Below are 23,220 nucleotides of genomic sequence, written 5' to 3' on the forward strand. Positions count from 1 at the left end.
ATTAAGGTTAAAAAAATTTCACAGCTGTCAGATAAAAATACCTGCAAGAGCCTATTTAAAAGAGAGCTGAAGAAGGAAACCAAGGGAGACAGTCACCACAGAGGCACTTTAGAAAATGCTACAGTTATAAAAGGCACAAATTCATCACACACACGCACAGCATACATATTCCTGCAAAGTGAAGTCACTCTTTTAAAATTTATTTTCCAAAACACAGAGGCAGGCACCACTGAGCACGGAGCTGCACAGGAGCACAGCAGACACGCCACAAGCGGCAGTCTACGACAACGCCTAAAGGAATTCACTGCAGAGACACTGGGAAAGCCAGGCTGCTTTGGCTGCCTCATTTTTACACTCTGGTCTTCAACAGAAGGAAGATCAGGGTGATCTCAAGGTGGTGGAGACAGGAGAGGGAATGTTAGTTGGTTTGAACGTAGGTCAGGTTTATTTGTGAATGTTTGTCACCTGTGATTTGAGGGGGGTTGCTTCTTGCCCGAGAGCAGTGGCAGGTCTGTTATTTAATCTTGGCTCCTTGGAATTTCTGGAGGCCATACAATTCCTTTTTCCTCAAAAATGTTATGTTTTCATGACTCAAAAAAGGGGAAAAAATCTTAAAATTTCTGCACATCTGTAAAGCCTATTTCAGTGAAACATCAGTCCCACTGTGGACACAGATTTCTTTAAGCCCTATAATTTCTTGTCAAGGCCATGGGTTCCAGTGATGGACAAGGCTCAGAGAGGAACTTAATTACTTGATTAATGTCTTTGTATTGAGAGCAGATGTGCTATTTGGAATCAAGAGCTGCACTGGGGAAAAAATGCACAAATTAAAGGGAAGGCAAGGGGGCTGCCTCAGATTGCTCACATCCTTGTTATTATTGAGTAGTTTATACAATTAGATTTCAAGTACTTTGGTTAACACAGATTTTTATGCCCATCATTTCTTGAAATGGATAGTGGCTATCAGAACAGTGTACAAGAAAGTAAATTTCTTTTTTTCTTTTTTTTTTTTGTAAACTCTTATGAGCATTACAAAATATGCATGGTAACACAGTTCAGTTTGTAAGAGACAAATACAATTATTTCCATGGTTGTTCCTATAGTACATTTTACAAAGCTGGTAAACTCTTGGAACTTTCATGACAGCAGTTGTCTCATCAAATGTGTTAATTTATTAAGAGTACAGCACGACTGGTTATCCATTAAAACAGACTTCATTCCTCTCTTCAAAGGGTTGGCATGAATTTCAATTTAAAAAATGTAAGCCAGTGCTAACAGTTCCCTCCAGCCACAGGGAAGCAGCTTGATTCTCTACCTCCATTTGTCAATTCCCTCATCACACTGGCATCCATGTACACAAGGTGCCACGTGTTTCTTTTGTGTGGAAATGTTGAGAAAACAGTGGCAAATCCTTTTTTAATCCCATAGTGGTGGGAAGGTCCACAGCACAATCATAGCAAGACACGGCTGTAAAGACAGAGAGAGCTTTCCAAAAGCCTTGGCAGTCTGCAAGGAAGAATACAGAGATTTTACTATGTTAATAGAGATGTCACAGTTCAGACCCCTCAGTTCCAACCAGATTTGATTAGAAATCTCAGGGAAACCAAATTTATTTTGAATATATTATTTTGAATAAATCCCTGTCTCCCCTACTTTAGCTGTGGCAGAATAAAATGAGAAATGCTTTGTGGGATTGCTTTATATTTTTTCCCATTTTTCTTTCACTTTGAAACTAAGAATAAAAAAGTCTTATAAGTATAGAAACTTTTCAATATTTTTTTTAATTGGCCAATCTCATGAAAAGCTGAAGTTATGATTCAGTTCAGTTTTAACTACCTAATTTCTGGTTTTGATTGGAATTTCTCCCCTTGTGTCCCCCAATCTTGTTGAACTGGGAGAAACTTCTGCCATGTTCAGGAGCAAAGAAGAGAGGAATACAATTTGGATGTGAAGAAAACTAATTTATCCTCATTAGTTTCATGAATTTGCTCCCATTTAGGGAATGTGGCGTATTTCTAGGGCAGAAGGAGGACCTGAATTCCAAGCAGTTTTGGCAGAAAAATTATCTGCAAATGCAGCAGCTCTTTATATGTAATCTATGTATTCACTGTCTAGCACTTACAAATATTGGGGCCAGGACTTCAAAAATGTCTTCCCAAATTTAGGTTCCTGTGTTTATTTCTGGCCTGAGAATTGTGTGAGTTGCCAAAGCTCTGAACTTCCCATTCAGCGTTCAGTTCCTAATTCATGTAGTAAATAAATCACAGGCAGAGAAAGCCACGTTGAAGCTCTCTGCAGCAGGCAAATGTCCCAGCAAATTAGAGCTCCATGTGATACAACCAGAGAGGCCATATGCACACTGCTGCACTCTTCCTCTGCCTTAAAGATCTTGATGCTTGAAAAGTTCCCCCATGCATTTTAAAAGGCTGTTATGAGCCTATTCATTTGTGATAAAATCCAAGCTGCTGCTCTGAGATGATGTTTAAGCAGCACATCAAGTTAAAAGGAACAAAACCTAAGGGCCAGAAAGCGAGGTGCTGCTCACAAATATTACAGCTTTCCAAGCAGTTCAGTGCATTTCCAGGGGACTATTTGGAGAACAAAGCACTGCTCTACGCAAGTAAGATCAGATGCTAGCCCAAAAATTCTGCCTGAGACTGGTGATACAGTTCCTCACCGTCTGCTCACACCAGTTGCTGAAGTTATTATTATACTTCCCTCCATGGCTCTTTACTGCAATCCAATATTTTTTACATATAAATTGCTACTCCTGGAAGGGAGGAGTGCAGCAAACAGGCTCTGAAAAATTCCAGACATCTCCAACTTCATGTGCACCAGTTCTTGTTCTCAGCCACATCTGTGTCTCCCTGTTTCATCTTGTGCACAGGTAACACAGCAGAAATATCCAGAACAAGGTACCAATACTCTGAGAAGTAGGCACTGAGGTTTTGGTGGGTGGATTTTTGTTTTTCTTACTTCTCCCCCTACCTCTGCATACTGCCTTATATTTTTATATTATATTATTCTATAATATATTCTCTATGTTATTCTTTTCTTTTGAACAGTACCAAGCTGTGGAGAGCAGAAGCACTTGCATGTCTCTCTGCAATCCACAGTTCCCTTTGATCTCACTATCATTTAGATCCCTTATTAGTTACCAAAAGTGCACAGTCAGTGCAACACAGCACAGCAGGCAGAAGTGGAACTGCTAATCCCATCAATATAGTTGTTAGGAAAGACCAAAACTCTAAATCAGCAAAACTGTGTTCAGCATGAACCAAGAATTTGGGGGCAAATAAGTTGGGGTTTTTTTTTTTGTTTTGTTTGTTTTTCCTTTATTTTGTTTGTTTAATGCCACCACTAAATTTTCAATCCCATTGTGCCCTAGCAGGCAAGAGACAACCTCAAGGTGCTGACAGGGACAGACTCCACTGGACAGGAGCTCTGCTGTGCCAGGCAGCTGTGGACACATCTGGGGAGCCTGAAATTCAAGCACATTGCCAAACACAGCAGAACTACTGTCCTTTAGCTCACTGTAGGACATACATGCCACTGGAAATGCCAGCATCCTATGGTTACATAGTTCAGATGGATAAATTTAGCCTGGCTTGTCCCTTGGGTGCTCCCTAGGTAAGAAATAAAAATACAAACAGTTTCATACCAGACTTGCATTAACTATCTGATTATTCTGGAAGCTGTTGGTTTCTTTTCTCAGCCTACCCCACAGGAAGGCAGAAATCCTTTGTTTACAATTAGAGATTTTGTTGTACAGTACAAATAGAGCCTGTGGAGACTTGAGGTTCAGGGTCTGGTTCAACAGAGGAGTAAAACCAAGCAGAAACCTCACCAGAAAAGGCTTCAGAGAGATATTTCGTCACTTCTGAAATCTGGATCAAAACCTCAAGGTGATAACACTTGGTACCCCAGAAACTCAACAACCAAGAAGTTACTGCTAGGAGTAGGGCTGGACCCTAGGTGTTCTTTTTCAATATGGATCCCTTTACTATATCCCTTCCCTCTTGCCTATTTTCTCTACTGTTTTCACCTCTTCCTCAGATTTTGGAGGCAGAAAAGTACATGACAAACGAGAGAGGAAAAGAGAGAGGAAAAGAGAGAAAAAAGGAGAAAAAAAAGAGAAAAAAAAGAGAAAAAAAGAGAAAAAAAAAAGAGGAAAAAAAGAGAAAAAAGAGAAAAAAAGGCAAAAAAAGAGGCAAAAATAGGAATAAAGAGGCAAAAAGAGGAAAGAAGAGAAGGGAAAAGAAGAGAAAAAAAAGAAGAGGAAAAAAGAGAAAAAAGAAGTTAGAAAAAAGAGAAAAATGAGAAAAATGAGAAAAAAAGAGAAAAAAGAGAAAAAAAGAGAAAAAAAAAAAAAAAAGAGGCATTGAGCTGGCACCTTTTTTCAGTTTCGAACCAGAAGTCCCTTTTTGTAGGCAAATACCCCAGCTGCAGCCACAGAGGTGAGGAAAGTGGAAAATCCAATCAGCTTTAGCAGTCCTGGCACAGATGGCAAGTTTCTCTCCCAGAAGGTTGTGGTGATGGGCAAAGCTGGCACATCCTGTGGGGAGAGCATCCATTATCCACATACATCTCCACTGTGGGGAGGGATATAAATCAAGAGATTCTTGCAGCAGGAACAGAACTGGGTTAATGCAGTAATATCTTATGAAGAAGCAGTATATCCAGATTTTCTGCTCTGTTAAAGGGAGGAACACACACATGGAAAGGATTCACAGTCCAGCTAAGAACTGCAGCTCTTTCCAATCCTGCCTTACAGGCTTGTCACATGGGTTTCTCTCCCCTTCCTTTTTTAGGGAAGGGAAATTTTGGTGAGAAAGGGGAAGTTTATTGTGGCTTTGATTCAGTCAACTTACATAAAAACAGACAAAAAAATTTATCTCATCAGCAAAACAGCAGAAAAAACCCCAATCCATTTTATCTACATAAATACTTACAACTGATTCAGGTTCTGGCTTCCAAATTTCACTGTCTGGGATTTTCCTCATAGCAAACAGTATCTGAAAACAAACAACATTCTCAATAAGTACCACTGATACTTCAAGACAGAAAAAAAAAAAAGGCTTCAATTGTTGTTTAAAAATGGCATAACTGAGCACATAAATCACAGTGTATTCCAATTTTAAGAGGAAACTCAACCTTTTACAACTTATTTCTGGAAAGGGCTGATAATTAATAAGACACTCCTCCTAGTGGAACACAGAAACAGAAAAATCTCTTTATGCTTAGTTAGTCCTTGCAAGATATTGGAATTTGGCCAGTCCCAGGGGAACAGGATAAAGTGATTATGACTAAAAGTTAAGCAGACACTCATGGCAAAGTGAGGCATGAAGACACCAGCTACAGGGAACAGCTTGTTTTGCAAATTTTATCCTGATGTAGGAAGAGGAACAGCATCGTGGGAGTGATGACAGACCACTACTTTCAGCCAGAGAAAAGTAAAACTAAAACTAAAACCTTTGCAATGAGAAATTCCCATTCAAAGAATCAAAGACAGCAGAGTAGGATAGCAAAGACTGTTTGAAACTATATTCAGAGAAGATAACAAGATTAGTTTCTTCTACAGTGAAATAAAATGGAGATGGTGATAAAAATGTTTTCTCTATTCCAGGCAATTGTAGATATAAGATTTAACATCTTTTACAAGGGGCTTTTAGTGTAGACAAGACTCATGGACAGTGTGAACTCTTCAATGCAGGAGACTGACAATCACTGAATTTTCAACGTTTTCCTTTCATAAGTAAATAGGAAAGGAAAACATCAAAATTTTTACCAGTCAAGTGCACCTATTAATCCTCTGCTGAAGAGGTTCTCCTGTATTATATTAGAGGTCATGAGACCTCTGGATCTTTTCAAGAGCACCTTAGGTGTAACTTTTTCAAATAGGATAATTTATGAACAATTGATCTCTGTCTCTTGGGCATGGGCTAGATGAACTCTCCACATTCCTTCCAGGACAATTTGTGTTCCTTGACTGGTTTTCAGCCACAAGGTTCCCTTCACCTCATAAAACAAAGATTAAATTTCGTTTGCTGCTCCATAAACTGTAATCTTCTGGAAAATACTCAGAATATTGGCATTTTCTCAGAAGAAAAATATCTAAGTCCTTGTTTAGTGACTCTGTATTATGGTTGTCTCAGTGGAACATCACGGTGTTGGAAACACTGAGGAAGGGCCTGGCTTGGTGGGCAGAGCTGCAGGACTGAGCTGCTCCCTGCTCTGACAGCCAGGATCTCTCAGTACAGTGATTAACAGATTTGGGAGGAAAATGACTGGGGAACAGTTTGGGACTTCTGTAAAAGAAGAAAGAATTTAATCCTAGAAACAAGGGAAGAGTTTGACAAAATAGCCAGAGCCCTTCCTAACATTCCAAATCTAAGTGCAAAACCTTCATCCTTTTTGAAGTCAATCCCCTTTGCAGGGGTTTGCCTCAAGATTCAGAACACCCGAAGCTGTCACACCTCAGTTCTCATTTCCCTTCTGTCACAGACAACTTTTATGAAAAATCCTTTCCTTAAGATTTTTCCTCCTGAGAATCTGAGAGGCCTCAGGAACAAAATGTAAACAATTATTATCTGCTGCTGTGGAATGCAACAGGTGCATCTGGGATTGGCCCGTGTTGGATGTTTCTAATTAATGGCCAATCACAGTGAGCTAGCTTGGACTCTCTGTCTGAGACAGAAGCGTTTGTTATCATTCCTTCCTATTCTATTCTTAGCCAGCCTTCTGATGAAATCTTTTCTTCTATTCTTTTAGTATAGTTTTAATGTAATATATATCGTAAAATAATAAATCAGCCTTCTGAAACATGGAGTCAGATCCTTGTCTCTTCCCTCATCCTCAGACCCCTGTGAACACCGTCACACCTCTCCAACCACAAGGCCTTTCATTTTCCACAGGACATTTTACAGTGCCCCCTGAGCATCTGTACCTCTCTGGCTGCTCTTTCTCCAGCCTGGACAGCCCCCTCCATGTACCCACTCCACTCAGTGGCTGTCTCTGTGCCAGCAAAATAAATCCTGCCAACGGGCTGCCGAATGATCCTGGAGGGGGACAAGCACAAAGTCACATTAGTTGTGTCAGGAGAGAACTGAAATAGCTGGGTTAATGCTGGAATAAAACTGTTTTAAATGACAGCAAGCACTTGAAGATAATAGCACTGGGTGAGTGGAGCTAGAGGGAGAGTCTGGGTTGCATTTAATTTCTTACAGTGAACACACCAGTGTTCACATTTTTGAAATGTTTACACTGTTCACAGGTGAAAATGACAGCTACAGGTGAAAAGGACAATTATTTTGAGATGAGACTTACACTATCTCACAGTTCCAGCCCATGGCATAAGTACCAATGCCAGGCATTACTGGCATAGTGCAGAACTCTGAAATATATCCCCATAATATTTGAAGCAATAAGTAAATAAACAAAAAGCATTGTTTTAACTCTATTTTTGCCAGAATCTGCAATAATTATAATTTTAATTATAGGCCTCCATAAGCTCTTTGTTACAAGGCTTTATTGCTTTAAGTTACTTTTAAATTATAAGAACTTAAACTTCAAAAGTACAGCTCCCCTACCACATTAAAACCTGTGTATCTAAATCAAATCATCAGTCTGAAGTAAGTCTTTTTCTTCTTGGTAAATCTTATTTTCATGCAAAAATTTAAGTGGGAGACGACTGTATACAATGGCACGCTGATCACTATTTTAAGCTTTCACTGCTAAAAAGAAAGGAATGGTCCAAAGAAATCACTTATTGCCATCAATGTCAGCAAGAACTAAGTCTGACAGTTTTTTAAACAATCAGCTAAAGGAGTGCTTGAAATGGCTACACTGATCTCAAATACCCAAAGCCATTTTTGTAAGCAGACTATGGAAGCTTCCCAACTCCCTTCCCAAACCTCCTCAGCTGAACTCACCAAACAACAGGAGTGAATAAAAGCCCCTTGTGATACTGAACTCATCCATCATAAAGCCCAACAGAGACAAGTGGAAGGTTATCCCATTTCAAACATCCCTTGGTGATCTTAAAGGCATGAAGTGAACAGTGACAGAGGATTTATGACCCTTTCTGAGGATATTTATTAACTTGGTCTTATCTTAGCACTCCACAGCCCACTATAAATAGACACTGTACCTTCCATACTGAGTCATTATGCCTGGTGGGAAGTAGGCTGTGTAGCAGCCCCCAGAATACTGCTCTTCACACCAGTTCTTCTCTTCATAATGCACAGGCTGTAAAACAGAGATGAATTCACTGAGGGAAAGGACAGAGTCTTGAGGAAGTTAATAACAGAACTGAGGAGAGAGCAGAGAAGAACAGTTTATCATTTGTTGCATGTCAACATCTGACAAGATGAGCACATATAACAAATCTCTTAATGCAGCATGAGCTCAACAGAATAAGCCCTGAGTTTTTAAAAATAAGAATACACTGTCTAAAAAACCAGTTAATCTGGCCATTGTAGAGCATAATCCACTTAATCTGTCAATGTTAATTTATGCTTTGTGCACATACTTTGAGTCATGTAAAGCAAAATTAACCTCCAGTGTATACAGTTGTAATGTGTACATTGGGTACAAATATACACTATTAAAAATGCAAAATGTGGCACTTGCATGGTTCTGTGTACAATATCAGAGGTACTGTGTTGAAAATCATGTGTTCTCCAGATTGGTGTCTACAGCTTTTAACTTGTAAAATTGTTTTTAAAAGAGTAAGTGGCAGTAATCACATAATCTAAGTGTGAGATCACACAAACCCTAACAGTCATTTACCTTTACAGGGAAGAGAAGGCAAGGGAAAGGCAAAATAAAAACAACCCAAAGCATGCAGAATGGATCTTAACAACTACTGAGAGAGAAGACACAACATGGACAGAGAGGGAAAGCCTGTCACATGTGACAGCAGCTGAGGTTTATGGGGGCAAGCACTGAGAATCCCAGCCATGGAGCTGGGCAAGAATATATCAACAAAACCACCTTTTAATGTTTCATTAATGTTCATAAAGCTCATTCTTATCTTCAAACCCAACCCAAGGCTGGCCATAATCTTCTCTCCACTCCCCTGGTGAGGGCAGCAAGTGCTCCCACAGCTGGTGCCTTTCCCAAAGGTGCCTTTGCAGAGATTTTGTGCTTACGTGTAAAGCTTCCTCTGATCCCAGAACCTTTGCATAGAGCTCACACAGTCTCGTCTTCCTGAGAGAGAAAAGCAACAGAACACTTCAGTGTGAGGAAAGAGAAAACAAATCACTTCTAATGTACCCTGCATCTAAGAGGACAAGTATTGTATCTGCTTGAATTTGAGGTGCCAGCTTTATAGGATTTATCTCAATTCATCAGCCTCTGGAGCACTAAAAATAACCTGAGCTCCTGTGCTGCACAAGTGCTGGTTTTCCAGCAGCTTTGCAAGCTGTTTTCTTAACATAACTCCAGCAAACCCTCAAATTACCCAAATGGTCTCCAGCCTGTCAGGAAAAAAGTAGTAAGGCATTTTTTGTCACATAGTCTAACTTACAGTTTGTTCCTATGGTATACCGCAGCTCTCAGGGAATCAGTACTTCATTTCTGTTTATATAAAATTTCCTCCTGTTTTAAGTCTATGAGTCTATAAATCACCAAATGTACTTCATTCCCGAGTCTTACTCTTAGCCACGCGGCACCAATTCCCAAAAGCAAGAAGATCAGGATGAAATAACAATTATGGAAAGCAAGCACAGCTCTGGAAAGCCTTTACTTCTGGAAGAAAATCCAGTGCTCCACAAAAAGCCATGCTGGGCACAGAAACACTGGAGTCCCAACTCTGAAACTGTGAGGGCTCCTCTTTCAGCTATAAAACATGTGAGGAAACCACACATGATTGCTGCAAGAAGCAATCCAGCTCTACATGAGCCCAGCTATGAGCAGCTGAACTCAATGCCATGGAAAGAGGATGAAGAGAAACAGGATGACTTGAAGGGCCATGAAGGTGCCCTCACGTGCAGGTTGGAGATTGAACAAGAAATGAGGGTTGCTACAGCTCAGGAGGAGCTGTGGCCCTGGGGTGGTTTTGCTGCTGGCTGGTGTCAAGCCCAGCAGCAGCAGGGGGAAGGAAACAGCTCCTTCCTTTTGCCCTGGGACACAGGACCAGGGTCAGCCTGCTCCAGAAGCACTGACAGGCCAGGAAGGCTCAGGGAGCTGCAGGACCTGAATATGAACATTCCCCTGCAGTCAGGGGTGACACAAATCCAGCCACAGCCATAAGGGAAAGGGTGATGTCCCAATTTCTCAATAAGTGAGGTGAGCACTGTGCCCTGCAGACCACCAGCACATACACAGTGCCTGAACAGAGCAAAACTATTTTAACAGCAGGGTCCAGCCAAGCCTCTGCTGATGTCTCACAAATGCCACCAATTCCTCCTTTCAGGGCAGGTAAGAAACACCGCAGGGCCCCACAGGAAAGTGAGTTATCACCTTGGGACCCATCTGCTCCTCCCAGCACCATGTTAGGGATGAGAAAGACCCCTCTAGACCTGCCTGTGCCCTGTCCTTTTTCCACAATGACTTGTAGACATGTCACATTCACATTTTCTGAAAAACCCCTTCGCCCAGGACTTTTCTCCTGGGAAGCTGAGAGGCCTCAGAGAAAAAGGAAAGCAAATTCTTATCTCATTTGCTTCTCCTGTGTTGTGCTCACATGTGGAATGTGTTTGGAGGTTGTTTACCCGCAGGTGATTGTTTCATTGGGTTTCTGTGAATTGTTCTGACTCTTTGGCCAATCAGGGTCAAGCTGTGTTGAGACTCTGGAAAGAGTCATGAGTTTTCATTATTAACTTTTTAGCCTTCTGTAAGTATCCTTTCTGTACTCTTTAGTATGGTTTAGTATAGCATTCTTTAATATAATATAGAATCCTAAAATAATAAATTAGCCTTTTGAGAACATGGAGTCAGATTCATCGTTCCTTTCTGCCACGGGGGTCCCTGCAAATACAATACAGACCCTCTAGGGAGCCTGGAAATGGCACACCAGTGACAGGTAGGTATTGTCACTTGTGGCCAACTGCAGGGCTCCACGAAGGTGCAAGTTCACAGCTGTGTGCTGAGTACACTGCAAACACAGGTTAGCTAGTTACGATAGCTGTGCAAAGGAAAATATTAAGCTTCAGGTCAAGGGCATCTTCGGACTCTTAAGAAGTGCAGACATTGGAAGGAATTAGTCATCAGTAACAGGGTATTATTTGACAAGAAAAGAAATCCAAATGAACAACCAAAGCAAAAAGCAACAGTTTCTAAAGGATTGAATTGTATCAAGACAAATCAATCACTGAGAATATTACCCCTAATTAAAAGCAACCTTTGCATCTTGCTGGTGTCTCTGCAGGATCTGCATTTTTTGTCCTAGAGAAGTTTAAAGAAATTCTTATTAATGGACTTTTAGTCAATGTAGCATGGAACATAATAGCACTACATGCAGTAATACGCAGTGAGTAAAATCTTCGTTTCTTGCTTTGGGCTCAGCTGGAAATTGCTATAAGCACTAAATAAGAGGAATGTTATGCCTGGAGCTACCAAGGTAGGCTCCTGTTGAGAGTCACACTGTGCCCAGTGTGGAGGAAGTGCAGACACTCAGCTCCTTTCCTGGTCTCCTACTCCTCATCAGCATGTGATGCCATGGCCTTCATGCACACTCTGAAAGGCTGGGCACAATCTCACCCCTGCCACCTGACCTGGGACTGGCACAGCTGGGAGACAGCAGTGAAATTCACTCCCTTCAGTCTGGCTTAGCTGCAAAAAGATTTCCATCCTCTCCCACAGCTTCCAAGTCATGATTTAGGACAGCTGCTACAGACTTTACCAGACTCTACATCCTACTCTGCACTGCCAAGGAATACCAAAATCAGCACCATGAAGGGAGAACCCAGGTTGTGTTGAGCACAGCATCTCAGCAAGGCTCACCCTCTGCAGGGCGTCACAAGAAGCCTGTGGTCAGAACAGATCCCTCCCTGCAACACCTCTGCCCTCATCTAAATTATACAAACTGATTGCACCCCAAGTGTACACTGGGAGAAGGTCTGGGCTCATGATCTGCCTTCTCCTGCACCCCAAATTCCACTGGAAGGAAGGTTGTGCTCTTGGGGAGGACAGGAGCTGCTCCTGCCTTTCTGGCTCTGGCCAAGACTGCTGGAGCCACAGGCAGCCCTGCTCCAGGGTACAGCCAGCACATTCCTGAACCATTCTTTACCAAAGTCCCTCCTAGCCCAAGGTTTATTCCACAAAAGAGTTCAAAACTCCTGTATAAAACCTGGCTGCTGGCAGCAGCAGAGTCAGGTAATTGTGCCAGTGCTTTTAATGGCCAGGGAAAAGGATGGAGCCTTGCAAACAGCCAGGACAGACCCAAATTTCACAGAAAGAAAAGCTGTTCTCAAGGACTACAAATACTCAGTTGTATTGTGGGTATTGACATACAGTGTAAGACACCAGTTGGTGTTCAGGATGGCTCAAAATTTTGGGCACACTGGGTTTCAAAATACCCACATGACTTTTATCATCTGGCTCCTGCTGGGCCTCTATCTCAAGCCTCAATGCTTGTCCATTCCTGCCAAAATTAAAAGGGCTCTGTGGTACCAGGCTGTTATTTGAAAAGGCTGGGACATAAACAGCTCCATTTAGAGCCATTATCCCCAGACTGCCAGACTATCTGAGATGACTGCATCTTCTCTAGTTAGACCAGCTATTACTGTAAAAATGTTTACTTGGGCACACTGCTGCTCTATCATATTTTAAAATCAAATGTATTTTCTCCCTGTCAAACCAAGGCTCTCCTCATAATCCACAGTTTCTTCTTTTAGCTTTGTTTTGATCAGATACAGTGAATCAGTGTGATGGAAAATAAAAAATCATTACTTTATGAATTCCATTTTAGTAATATACCAAAGAGCACTACTCTATGCAGAGATTTGTTTCAAGAAGACAGTAAAATGACCTTCATCTGTGCCTGAAGGGCATTTTTTTCCCTACAGTGAGGGTCCAGAGATGGTCCAGCTTTCTGAACCCCCAGTGATGCTGAACCTTGCTCATAGAAGCTACAGGTTCAAGTTGCACTAAGTTACAGATACTGAAAGGACCCTCCAGGGTAAACAGAAAACAAAGATAAAATCAAACACAGAGGCCAAACCTTTCCCTTCTGACAGGCTCTCCAAGAGCTCAAAGCACCTGCAGGAAACCAGAGAGGCAGCAATGGGAGGAAGAGGCTGATCCTGGACACTTTGCAGAAGAATATCTGCACTACTTTAATATTGAGCACCTTAGAGCTGTTCCTTAGAGAAGCCTTGTGGGAAAATAAGAACCAGGACCAGAGAGTTTCCAAAGGGCAAGAGCTGTATGGGAATTCCATGGGTCCTTCATCCAAAACCAAGTAAGGCATCTTCTTCCCTCATGTCTGCCTACTGGCACAAGCTTACAGACAATTTCCTTCAATCAGGGCATTTTTTCCCTAAATAATAATATTTTTTCCCCTAATAACAGAATTTTGACTCTAATTCCACCCAGATCTCCAGGGTTTGTACTTACCTTTCTTCTTTGGTGAGACCTGTCAGTCTTCTGCACTTCCGAGCAAGAATAAAGCTGGAAGACCACAAACAATTTACTCCATTATGCTGCTACATCCCCTGCATTATTTAAAATGCCAATAACTTAGGATGAGGTGCTGTGATTCACAGTAATAGCTTTAGGGTCTCTAATAAAAACATCTACTTCACCTTTCTGCATAATGCTCTACCTGCTGCTTGCAGGACTCATTTAGGAAGGAACCATTCTGAAATTCATGTTAGAATATTTGCATGAGCTGTTTCCCAATTACTTTAATTTCATTTCAGCCTTGGGTGCAGGCATATAGCAATGGCACAACACCTGGGACTGAGCTGGAAATCGTTTTTTAATAAAACTTTTAAGACTGATCATATTCTCTGGTTGCTAAAATTACCAGAAAAAAAAAATAAAATTTAATTCTAGAAACCAAATTTTCATTTAAAGAACTGAAGTACTTAGAAGTACACTTTGGCAATCATCCTCTTTTTCTCCTCTTTCCTTTCCCTTCTCCAAGTTTGTAATTTGACACTTACAAAGCCAAGAGATTACAATGATAAAAAGCAGAAAGTTAAGTAGAAATTAATTTTTTTAATTAGAAATAAAATCATAGAAAAAAAAATTTGAAGTAAAACAATCACAGAACATCACCATGCACTGAGAAACTCAACTTTTAAATATTTTTAAGTACTTTCTTTCAAAAGTATCAGGTTTTCCACTTGTTGCCTCTATGACAAAATAAAAAGCATTAACTAGAGAAGACACTTTCCTTGTTCCTTACCCTATTATGGCAGGAAAACTTCCATCAGGCTTAGTGTCATCAAGTGTTAGACCAATTGCAGCTTCCTCATCTTCAATGATCATGGTACCACAATACCCTGGCAAGAACAAGGTGGAAAAGCAGCCATCAATCAAAACACAGGAGCTTCCAAGAAGTTGTAAAATACTCAGTCACCTCCTGCTTATCCATCCCAAACTAATAGCCAGAACACGTCAGGATCCAGAACCCTCAATTTAATTAACAAAGGTGGGGGGCGAGTGATATTTGTAGGCAAACAGATGTGGGCTCATTACAGCCAGTAATGAGAAGTGGGTGTTACTGCACTGCAGTTTGCCTTGGATTCAGTGAATTCCAAAGGAGGAGTCATGATGGAAGCATTCAGCATGTCAGAGGAGCCCAGGATGACTGGCCCTGCTGGGGATGTCTGTGGGAAGCCACCTTCAGTTAATGCTGACCAGCCTATCCAGAAAGCAGCATTTTTGCAGACCCTTCCATCACACATCACTTGTACCTTCACAACCCTGCACAAGTGAGAGGGGCTCATCCCATACCCAGGTGCCACTCAGGGAGAGGACCACAGAACAACCAAGGCAGGAATGAATTCTCCCTTCATGACTATCTCCTTTTCTCATTCCCATGCCCATCCTCTCCTCCCATCCAAACTTTCACGTTTGTCTCACAGGGGAAGGCAAAAAAGGCATAGAAAAATATGAAGTCTCCTTCTAAGGTTTAGCATGCTCTGATCAAAGAGTCTGTTCTGTTGCCAGGTACTCTCATCCCTTTCTCTGTCACTACTATTCCTTTCCATTAAAATGCAATACCCTTCTTCCTCCAGAAAGTTTCCTTGTAGTACACGATGCACTTGATGACTGAGCCCATGGGGATTCTGTTGATGAGCTGGTTCCTCATTGGGGGCAAAGGTGGGTTGAAATGAATCTTCAAACAGAGAGCCGGGGGAATGGCACTGATCACGTATTTGGCCTGGAAAAGAAAATATCCATAAGCCAAATACATTCTCCCCTGTGGCATTCACATTCTCTGAAAAAATTCCTTTGCCCAGGGTTTTTCTCCTGGGAGGTTAAGAGGCCTCAGAGAAAAGGAAAACAAGTCTTATCTCACTTGCTTCTCCTGTGTTGTGCCCATGTGGAATGTGTTTGGAGATTGTTTACCCACAGGTGATTGTTTGATTGGATTCTGGTGCGAGTTGTTCTGACTCTTTGGCCAACCAGGGCCAAGCTGTGTGGGGACTCTGTAAAGAGTCACGAGTTTTCATTATTATCTTTTTAGCATTCAGTAAGTATCCTTTCTGTACTCTTTAGTATAGTATAGTATTCTTTAATATACATTAGAATATTATATATTCCTAATATATATTATTCTTTAATATATATTATTATATATTAAAAATAATATATATTAAAGAATATAATATGTATAAAATATAAAAATATATATTGTATACAATAAATATACAAAAATATATACTATATATATAAATACTTAAATATATGTTTATTTATTATAAAGTAATAAATTAGCCTCTGAGAACATGGAGTCAGATTCATCATTCCTGCCTTTGTCAGGACATTCCTAGCAAATACAATACTCCCTACTTCAGCCCAGGTGTACTGCCCTAATGGTCTTGGAGGACATCTGGGGAGGCTGCAGGGTGTATTTTGTGGAGCAATTTTGGCATTTAGCATAAGAATTGCAAAACTAACCCCTCACAAAATGTTGCTCATTAAATAACAGGCAAGCATTACATAAACAGCCATATGTTCAAATGATGGGCAGCTGCCCTTCGCCTGGTGTTTAAAAGAAGGCACTGAGCTCCATGAGTCCACCAGTCTCCCATCCATCTGGACTCCTCTGTTACAACTTGGAAGCAAAGCTTGCACTGTTTTTCGCTGAAAGTTTGTTGCTAAATTGCATTTTACACCTTACAATCACCCTCTAATTCAGAAGGTACCTGAACACAAAGAGATGCCACGAAAGGAAAAGTCTGAACCCACACTTTGCTTTTAGGCAGCACTTTAAAGCTCTGCTAACTGCTGCTACTTCAGGACAATGAGAACGTGTGACTTTCTGTCACAGCCACTTAAATCTCTGCTGTATTTTTGCACTTTGGAGAAGTCAAAAAGGAAAAGCTAAAGGTTTTGTAGCCACCACTAATGACTTCTTAGTGGACATGTGTAAGTCTCTGTCTGAAGTTTCCCTCATCTGCCTCACAACTATCATGAAAGGGACAGAGATTGGGGACCACTGAAGAAAAAGGACCCTCGTCTGAAATTCTGGCCCTGCTTGCCAAGGACCCTGAGGCCTGAGCACAGCTTCTGACATTTCTAAGCTATTGTTCACAGGTGTGTTTGCTGTATGCTACACTGAACCTGGTGAAAGGAAAAAAGGGGCACTTTGCCCTTTTGCAACCACAGCCCTGGAATTTTTCCCACCTCTCGGCCTGGCTGGACTTCTCCTGAGGTTTTGGTTGGTCCCCACAGAAGACCCCTCACCTGTCTTACAACCACCGTGACAGACAGAGATGGAAGAAGCCTCTCCATCAAGGACTGAGACCTGAAACCCCCATGTGAAAAGGCCCCTCTGCTCCTTCCAAGGACTGGGACTGAAACCCCCAAGCTGGGGGAGGTGTGTGGGGGAGGCAAGCTGACCAAAGCAAGGTGGATGTTGCAGGTGTGAGCAGTGAACCAAGATGACAATTGTTCTCACCCGCTGCTGAGAACATGGACTATGCGTACCCTTCTTCAAATACCATTTTTCCCCAGAAAATACAATAGACCACCTTTGATTTGGTTTCAAGATTCATCCCCTTCTCCCTTAAAAAAGGAGTATAACAGGAGCTCGAATGGACTGGAACCTTGAGATCTCCCTGGATGTGACCTGGTGAACTCTGTTGGCTGGACATCAAAGGATTTCACCATTTCTAAGTTTGGTAGCTCTATACCTTCCTTTCTCTTCCTCCCTCTTTTCCTTATTCTTCCCTTTTCCCCCAGTTCCTCCCCAATACATTTTGCTGTGGTCATTCAATAAATGCACATTGGTTTTTGATTAATACTGCAAACCCCCTGTGCCGCGTCGGTGTTTTGCACTCTGCGATGAATTCATGAACCATCACGAAACCCCTTGGTAAGGACAGATGGTGACAACATGGCATCACCTCGTACAGCTCATGGTCCAGGGTCTCCACGATGACGCCATCCCCGGACTGGTCGATGCGCACCACGGGCTTGCGCAGCCTCACCCGCCCGCCCAGGCGCTCCATCATCTTCTCACTGATCTGCCCAGAGCCCCCAACAAACTTCCTCTCCTGAAACACAAACAGCTCAGCAGAGCATTGCTTGTGGAGTGTGGATCATGGCAAGCATTGCTCTCAGCATTCAAAACAACTTCTTCCATTGTTATCAAAACATTTTTGGGAATTTTTGCAGTTTTTCCTCTCCTGAAACGCAGAATTTACTCTCCTGCAACACAGAATGTTTTCCTCTCCTGAAACACAAATACAGCAGCTCAGCAGAGCAGTGCTTCTGGAGCATGGATCACGACAAGCATTGCTCTCAGCATCCAAAACAAACCCCCTTCTTCCATTGCTATCGAAACATTTTAGGGAATTTTTGCAGTCTCTGGAAGTGCACCCATTTTACTTTCTCTTTCCTTCTCTTTCCTTCAGCTTCTCAAATCCTTCCCCTATTTGACCACCATTTGAACTCTAGTTAAAACTAAAAGTAATAGTAACTTTGGAAGAAAATCCCTTCACCAAATGTGGTCTCCAATAAGATTCTACAGGTCTGTGTGAATCAGCAAGACTTCCGAAAAGTGCTTAAACCTTCAAACCTTTCTCTAAGCTCACTCATCCCTGCAGAGCTCTGTGTATCAGAAACAGGAAACCTGATCTTCATAATAAATAACAAGGTATAAGAAGTCACATAGCTCACATAAAAAATGTCTGCTGCACTATGTAATTCAACCCAACTTAAATTCAAATAATCTCTTACATAGTACAGAATTCAAATAATATTTAATTAAACATATTTAACTTAAATTACCTACAGTAATTGCTTATCTATGCATATTTATGCATTTTAATATGGTTAATGTATTTGCATTTTTATTTATGATTAAATAATTAGCATTTCTAAAAATATATCCATTTCTAATACAATTAGTGAAATTTGCACTTCTCAAGTAGAAGACCATTAACAGCGTCTTTACTTTCCTCAAATGCAGAAGCAGCTCTAATGTACCAGATTGCAAACATTTCAAAGCAATACCATATTTAGGGGTGTTCATTTTCTTTAGACTGATCTTAAAATCTTAATGGTGTTAATGCTTGGAAATTTGTTTCTTAGGAACCCAGCTCTGGGCTACAATTTTAGTGTTAACTTGCAGCTGACATTGCCATCTCCATTAAATGCTTCTGCAGTGCTAAGGATGGTTCCAGCATTGTGACAGAAATAAGCATAGTAAAATCTTCTCTTTTCAATGAGGATAAGCAGAGTAAATGCTTTAATCTTTATCCAAAAAAAGAGCCAGATACAAATCTCCTGATCCCTGGGGGCAATGCCATCAGTAGGGAGCAATCTCCAACACTAGTTTTGCAAGATCCAGATTAAAGAGTAAATGAACAAAACTAGTTATCAGTGTGCTACTTGCTCAAAAGTCATGGATGCCTCTGGACTAAAATAAACCAGCAAAAAATGAAATTAAACCAGGGCCTGCCCAGAGCCACAGGAGGTGATGGCTGACAGTACCAACCTGGCCCCCGTTGGTCGTGGAGAAAATCCGTGCTGTGCCCCCACACTGCTTCACATACCACAAAAACCAAAGGGCAGAGACCTCGTGGGGCTCAGAAGTGACATCCACATTCACAAACAGAGTTGCAAAACTCTTGGCAGCTCTGCAATGAAGACAAGAAAGCTAGTTAATTTTAAAACAGAATAATGGTGACAAGATTGTTCTTGAGTAGGCAGGAGCCCCTCTTTGGCAGCCTTTTCTTTCACCCTGGGGGCAAAGGATTCCTTAATTTCAGCTGAAGTAAGGAGTTATCAATTCCTTTCATGCAACATTTTTCAAGTAATCCTGCAAAAAGAAATTAATGAAACACTCCTATATTCTAGAAAAATTAGGAAATTGAGAGACAAAGCCCAAGATTATATCACTTTGTGCTACTAGTGCAAAGTCAGCCTGTCATCCTAGCCTCAGGATTAAGCACAGCAAGCCCCTCCTGTCTTCACTGGACTCCAAAACCACCCTGTCCCCAGTTCCTGGGTTACAAACCAGATTTGCATCTCTCTCTGCCCCTGCTGGATGCCTGTCCCCTCAAGAACACAGCACAGAGATTATTCAAAACCCACCATAAAAAAAGTTAGAGGTATTTTCTAAGCTAATTGTCTAACATCTGTGGATTAGTCAGCATCCATTCACTGCCCAATCCTCTGCTCAGGGAGAGTTTTGTGGCTGGAACACAAGGAAAGAAATGGAAGTAGGAAGCCATAGCAGAAGTGACAGCATTCATGCCAGAGTCTGTCAAGAAAAAGGAAAGGATACTTTTGGTAGCTCAATTCAGTATTTTAAAGTGTCCTGGTATCCAGTGGCAATGAACACAGAAACAGAAAATTGACCTGTGTCTGAAAAGGAATCACTGCTTTATGTCCAGTAACTGTTCTTTCATAGCAGCTCTACTGTAAATTACTGTATGAGCCTGTACAAGAATTTGGGGTGCACTAAGACAGAGGATTAATTAAGACTCAGGAAAATACTCTTCCTGCTATAAATAAATGCTACCCTCTGCCTTCACTCTGAGGAGAAGTTGAAAGAGACATGGACAGGACCAGGAGATGCTCACTTTAACTGCATTGTAAGTGACAGGGATGGAGATTCTATAGATACTTCATATGCAAGGCATCAAAACCAGTACAGTACAGAATCCAATTCTGGTTGCTTCTTTCATTTTTTTTTTAGGCTTCAAACTTAAAAAAAAAAAAAAGGTAACTAACATACTGTTTTAAAGAGCTCTATATCTATACAGAAAAAGGAATCTTCTTCCCTTTCTAAAAATGCAAAGTCCCACTCAAGTACAAAGCTGGACCATTTTCTGAAATATGGGTGCATTGCGAATTCATTCTTAACAGCCAAAAATAATACAGAAATTGTATAAGTTTTTCATTTGTATAACACATACTGTAAAATACTATCAAACCTGTGAGATATTTTGCCTAGTGTGCATGTATTTATTAATATTTTATAAGCAGATGCTATTACATGGTGGTTACCCTCTACCAGATTCTGCCACCTTCTCCCACTGCTTTTCAGTTCCTGATGTTTTATCTAGAAATGACAGTATGATTTCAACCAAGAGCACTTAAGATATTTCCAGCAGGCAGCTCTAGCCAAAAGCAAACCTGTACAGTCTGTTAGACAAGAAGAAAGAGTAAAAGATTGCCCTTCTGGATCATTACCTTCCAGGGTGGGACATTTCTGCTGCCTGCTACCTCAATCTTGAGCAAACAGAGCAAATCAAGCCAAGATGCACATATAAAATCTGAAAAGCATCTTCAGCCTATGCCAATATTCAGGTAAAATGTCAACTCTTATTCCATCAGAGCTGGGAAAAGCATGACTGCAGTCACATGAGCTATGTGAGGATGTTGAGTGAGCACCAGTGAGTGATGTTTTGCTCACTTGCACAGCTCCTCACCCTGTCCAAGGCTCAGAGGGCCAGCACAGCTGTCAGCACACATTTCCATTTGGTTTTACTCAATATGGACCATGGCACAAATGAGAAAGGGTTTCTATATGCCTCTGTGCAATTGTCACTCTTGTGAAAGCAAAACCATGAACCAGAAGATTGCAAGTTTTTGGACAACAGCCTGTTTTCCATTAACAATCACAGAACTATGGACTGGTGAAAGAACTTAAAGTGTCCTTTATCACTTCCAGCTCCAACCTCCCTGTCATGGGCAGAGACACCTTCCATAGAGCAGGTGGCTTCCAGCCTGCCCTTGGGCATTTCCATGGATGGGGCACCCACAGCTTGTCAGGGCAACATGTGCCATGCTTTATCATGGTAAAAAAATAATTTGTGGTAAAAAAATAATTCCAAGTATCAAATTTAACCCTGCCCTCTTTCAGTGTAAAGCCAGAATCCCTTGTCGTATTAGTAATGTCCTTGTTCACAGTCCCTCTCTAGCTCTCCTGTAGCCCCTCTAGGCACTGGAAGGTGCCCTATAGTCTCTCTGGAGCCTTTTCTTCTCCAGGCTGAGCAATCCTCTCAGCCCATCTACACAGCAGAGGTGCTCCAGCCCTCAGATCATCTTTGTGGCCTCATCTGGACTCACTCCAACACGCCCAACATGAACAGCAAAGGCCATGTTTCTCTCTAGAGGCTGCCTGAAGCCAGAAAAATGTCCCATAAAAATGTCAGCGACAGCACCAGCCCCAGTGGGCACTGACAGGTTTCTTCACCAAGCTCCAGCTCATGGCAGCCACCTGTTGGATACTCAGCAACTCTGAGGAGGTTGCTGTAGAAATCAATCTGCTCTTCAGCAACCAGGATTAATGGGGTTTTTTTCTTTACCTTTAGTGAGAAGAAAAACAATCAAACTGCTGTTGAATGGCAAGTAAAGAAAAATTGCTTTGATGTATACATAAAAACAGGAAGTATTTTCAGTTTCCCTATAGTGCAACAGCTGAACAATAGAATGATGAGTTCTAAAGTGATTTAGTGCCACTGAAAGACAAATGTTATCTTTACAGCACTTTGGTAAAATCAGCTGGTCCAGCACAGAATAAATGTGTGTTGTTCCATCAAGAGTTTGATTCAAAAACCTGCTGTAACCATAACACTTTTCTCTGAAAGGCTGAACACACAGTAAAGAGCAGGAAAGTGCACATAACAGATTAGGGTACTATCCATCTCTTCAGAAAAAATCCTTCTCAAATATATTTTATTTTTATTTTTGTCTTAAAAGTTAGGGAAATGCAAGAGAATCTACTGATTGTGCTGACAGGTGTCATGGTCCATTATTACAGAACTTTCTCACTCTTTTCTTTAAAAGTGCTGCATTTTAGCGATAGCTATATCTGTTTTTAAAGCAGTAATGGTTATTTAGCTCTAAAGTATATTACTATAAGCTGCTATATTTCACATTAAAAAGTTTCTTACTTTGTCCAGCATACTTTATCTATGAAATCTTGCATAGTCATTTTGTCCCATTCTTCTGCACGTGGAGCCTTCCATGGAGCTTCATTGGGAATCTAAGGAGGGAGACATAAAGAAAAGCATTTATCAGCAAGTGAATGAGTGCCAAAGAAATACAAATAATCTTGTCTTAAAATGTTAATTCAGCCTGCAAATTTCTGGCAGGTAACACTGAACAGAGAAGGTTTTTGGGGGAGGGGGTTTTTTGTTCTCTTGTTTTAACATTTTTGGGGTTTTTTTTAGATTGAAAAATAGAGAACAGATTTTGAATTAAGAAATGTCTCCAAGTCATTTCATATCTCTCACATTTATCCAGACAAGTAAGAGCAACGTCTTCTCAAATTTTGTAGCTCAGTCAATGGAAAACCGGTAAAAAACTAGAACAAGACAAGAATGAATTCTACACAGGTTGAATTTCATGGTAGAAAAGGGCAAATGTTTGAGTTCTGCGAGCTTCTTAAAATATCACTTACCAAATCATCAGGAAAAGTGGTAAAAATCAATCACAGGCATAAACTCTGACATTCCCATAGCCAGAAAAATGAAGGGACGTGTGCAGACAGGCTCAGCAGCACAGGATTCAGAAGGGTTTGCCAGGAGGCCACTCTCAGATGTGCTCTGGCCATCAAAATGTGTGGCTGCTCTTGGCAGC

General features: G+C 41.2%; 1 protein-coding gene across 1 annotated transcript in view; it reads right to left on the minus strand.

Moving 5' to 3' along the window:
• The window catches only part of LOC131554932 (amine oxidase [flavin-containing] B-like), a 57,273-nt gene continuing 34,053 nt past the window's right edge, over positions 1-23,220 (minus strand). The window contains exons 5-16 of the mRNA XM_058800551.1: positions 22,533-22,624; positions 19,124-19,265; positions 17,529-17,678; positions 15,178-15,337; positions 14,357-14,453; positions 13,561-13,614; positions 9,153-9,210; positions 8,150-8,247; positions 6,947-7,058; positions 4,953-5,015; positions 4,394-4,555; positions 1-1,506 (exon numbers count right to left, since the gene is read on the minus strand). Of these exons, the coding sequence (XP_058656534.1) occupies positions 4,400-4,555; positions 4,953-5,015; positions 6,947-7,058; positions 8,150-8,247; positions 9,153-9,210; positions 13,561-13,614; positions 14,357-14,453; positions 15,178-15,337; positions 17,529-17,678; positions 19,124-19,265; positions 22,533-22,624 (1,182 nt within the window). The 3' untranslated portion in view covers positions 1-1,506; positions 4,394-4,399. The remainder of the gene's footprint in view (positions 1,507-4,393; positions 4,556-4,952; positions 5,016-6,946; positions 7,059-8,149; positions 8,248-9,152; positions 9,211-13,560; positions 13,615-14,356; positions 14,454-15,177; positions 15,338-17,528; positions 17,679-19,123; positions 19,266-22,532; positions 22,625-23,220) is intronic.

This window comes from Ammospiza caudacuta, chromosome 2 (genome assembly GCF_027887145.1).
Source record: "Ammospiza caudacuta isolate bAmmCau1 chromosome 2, bAmmCau1.pri, whole genome shotgun sequence".
NCBI lineage: Eukaryota > Metazoa > Chordata > Aves > Passeriformes > Passerellidae > Ammospiza > Ammospiza caudacuta.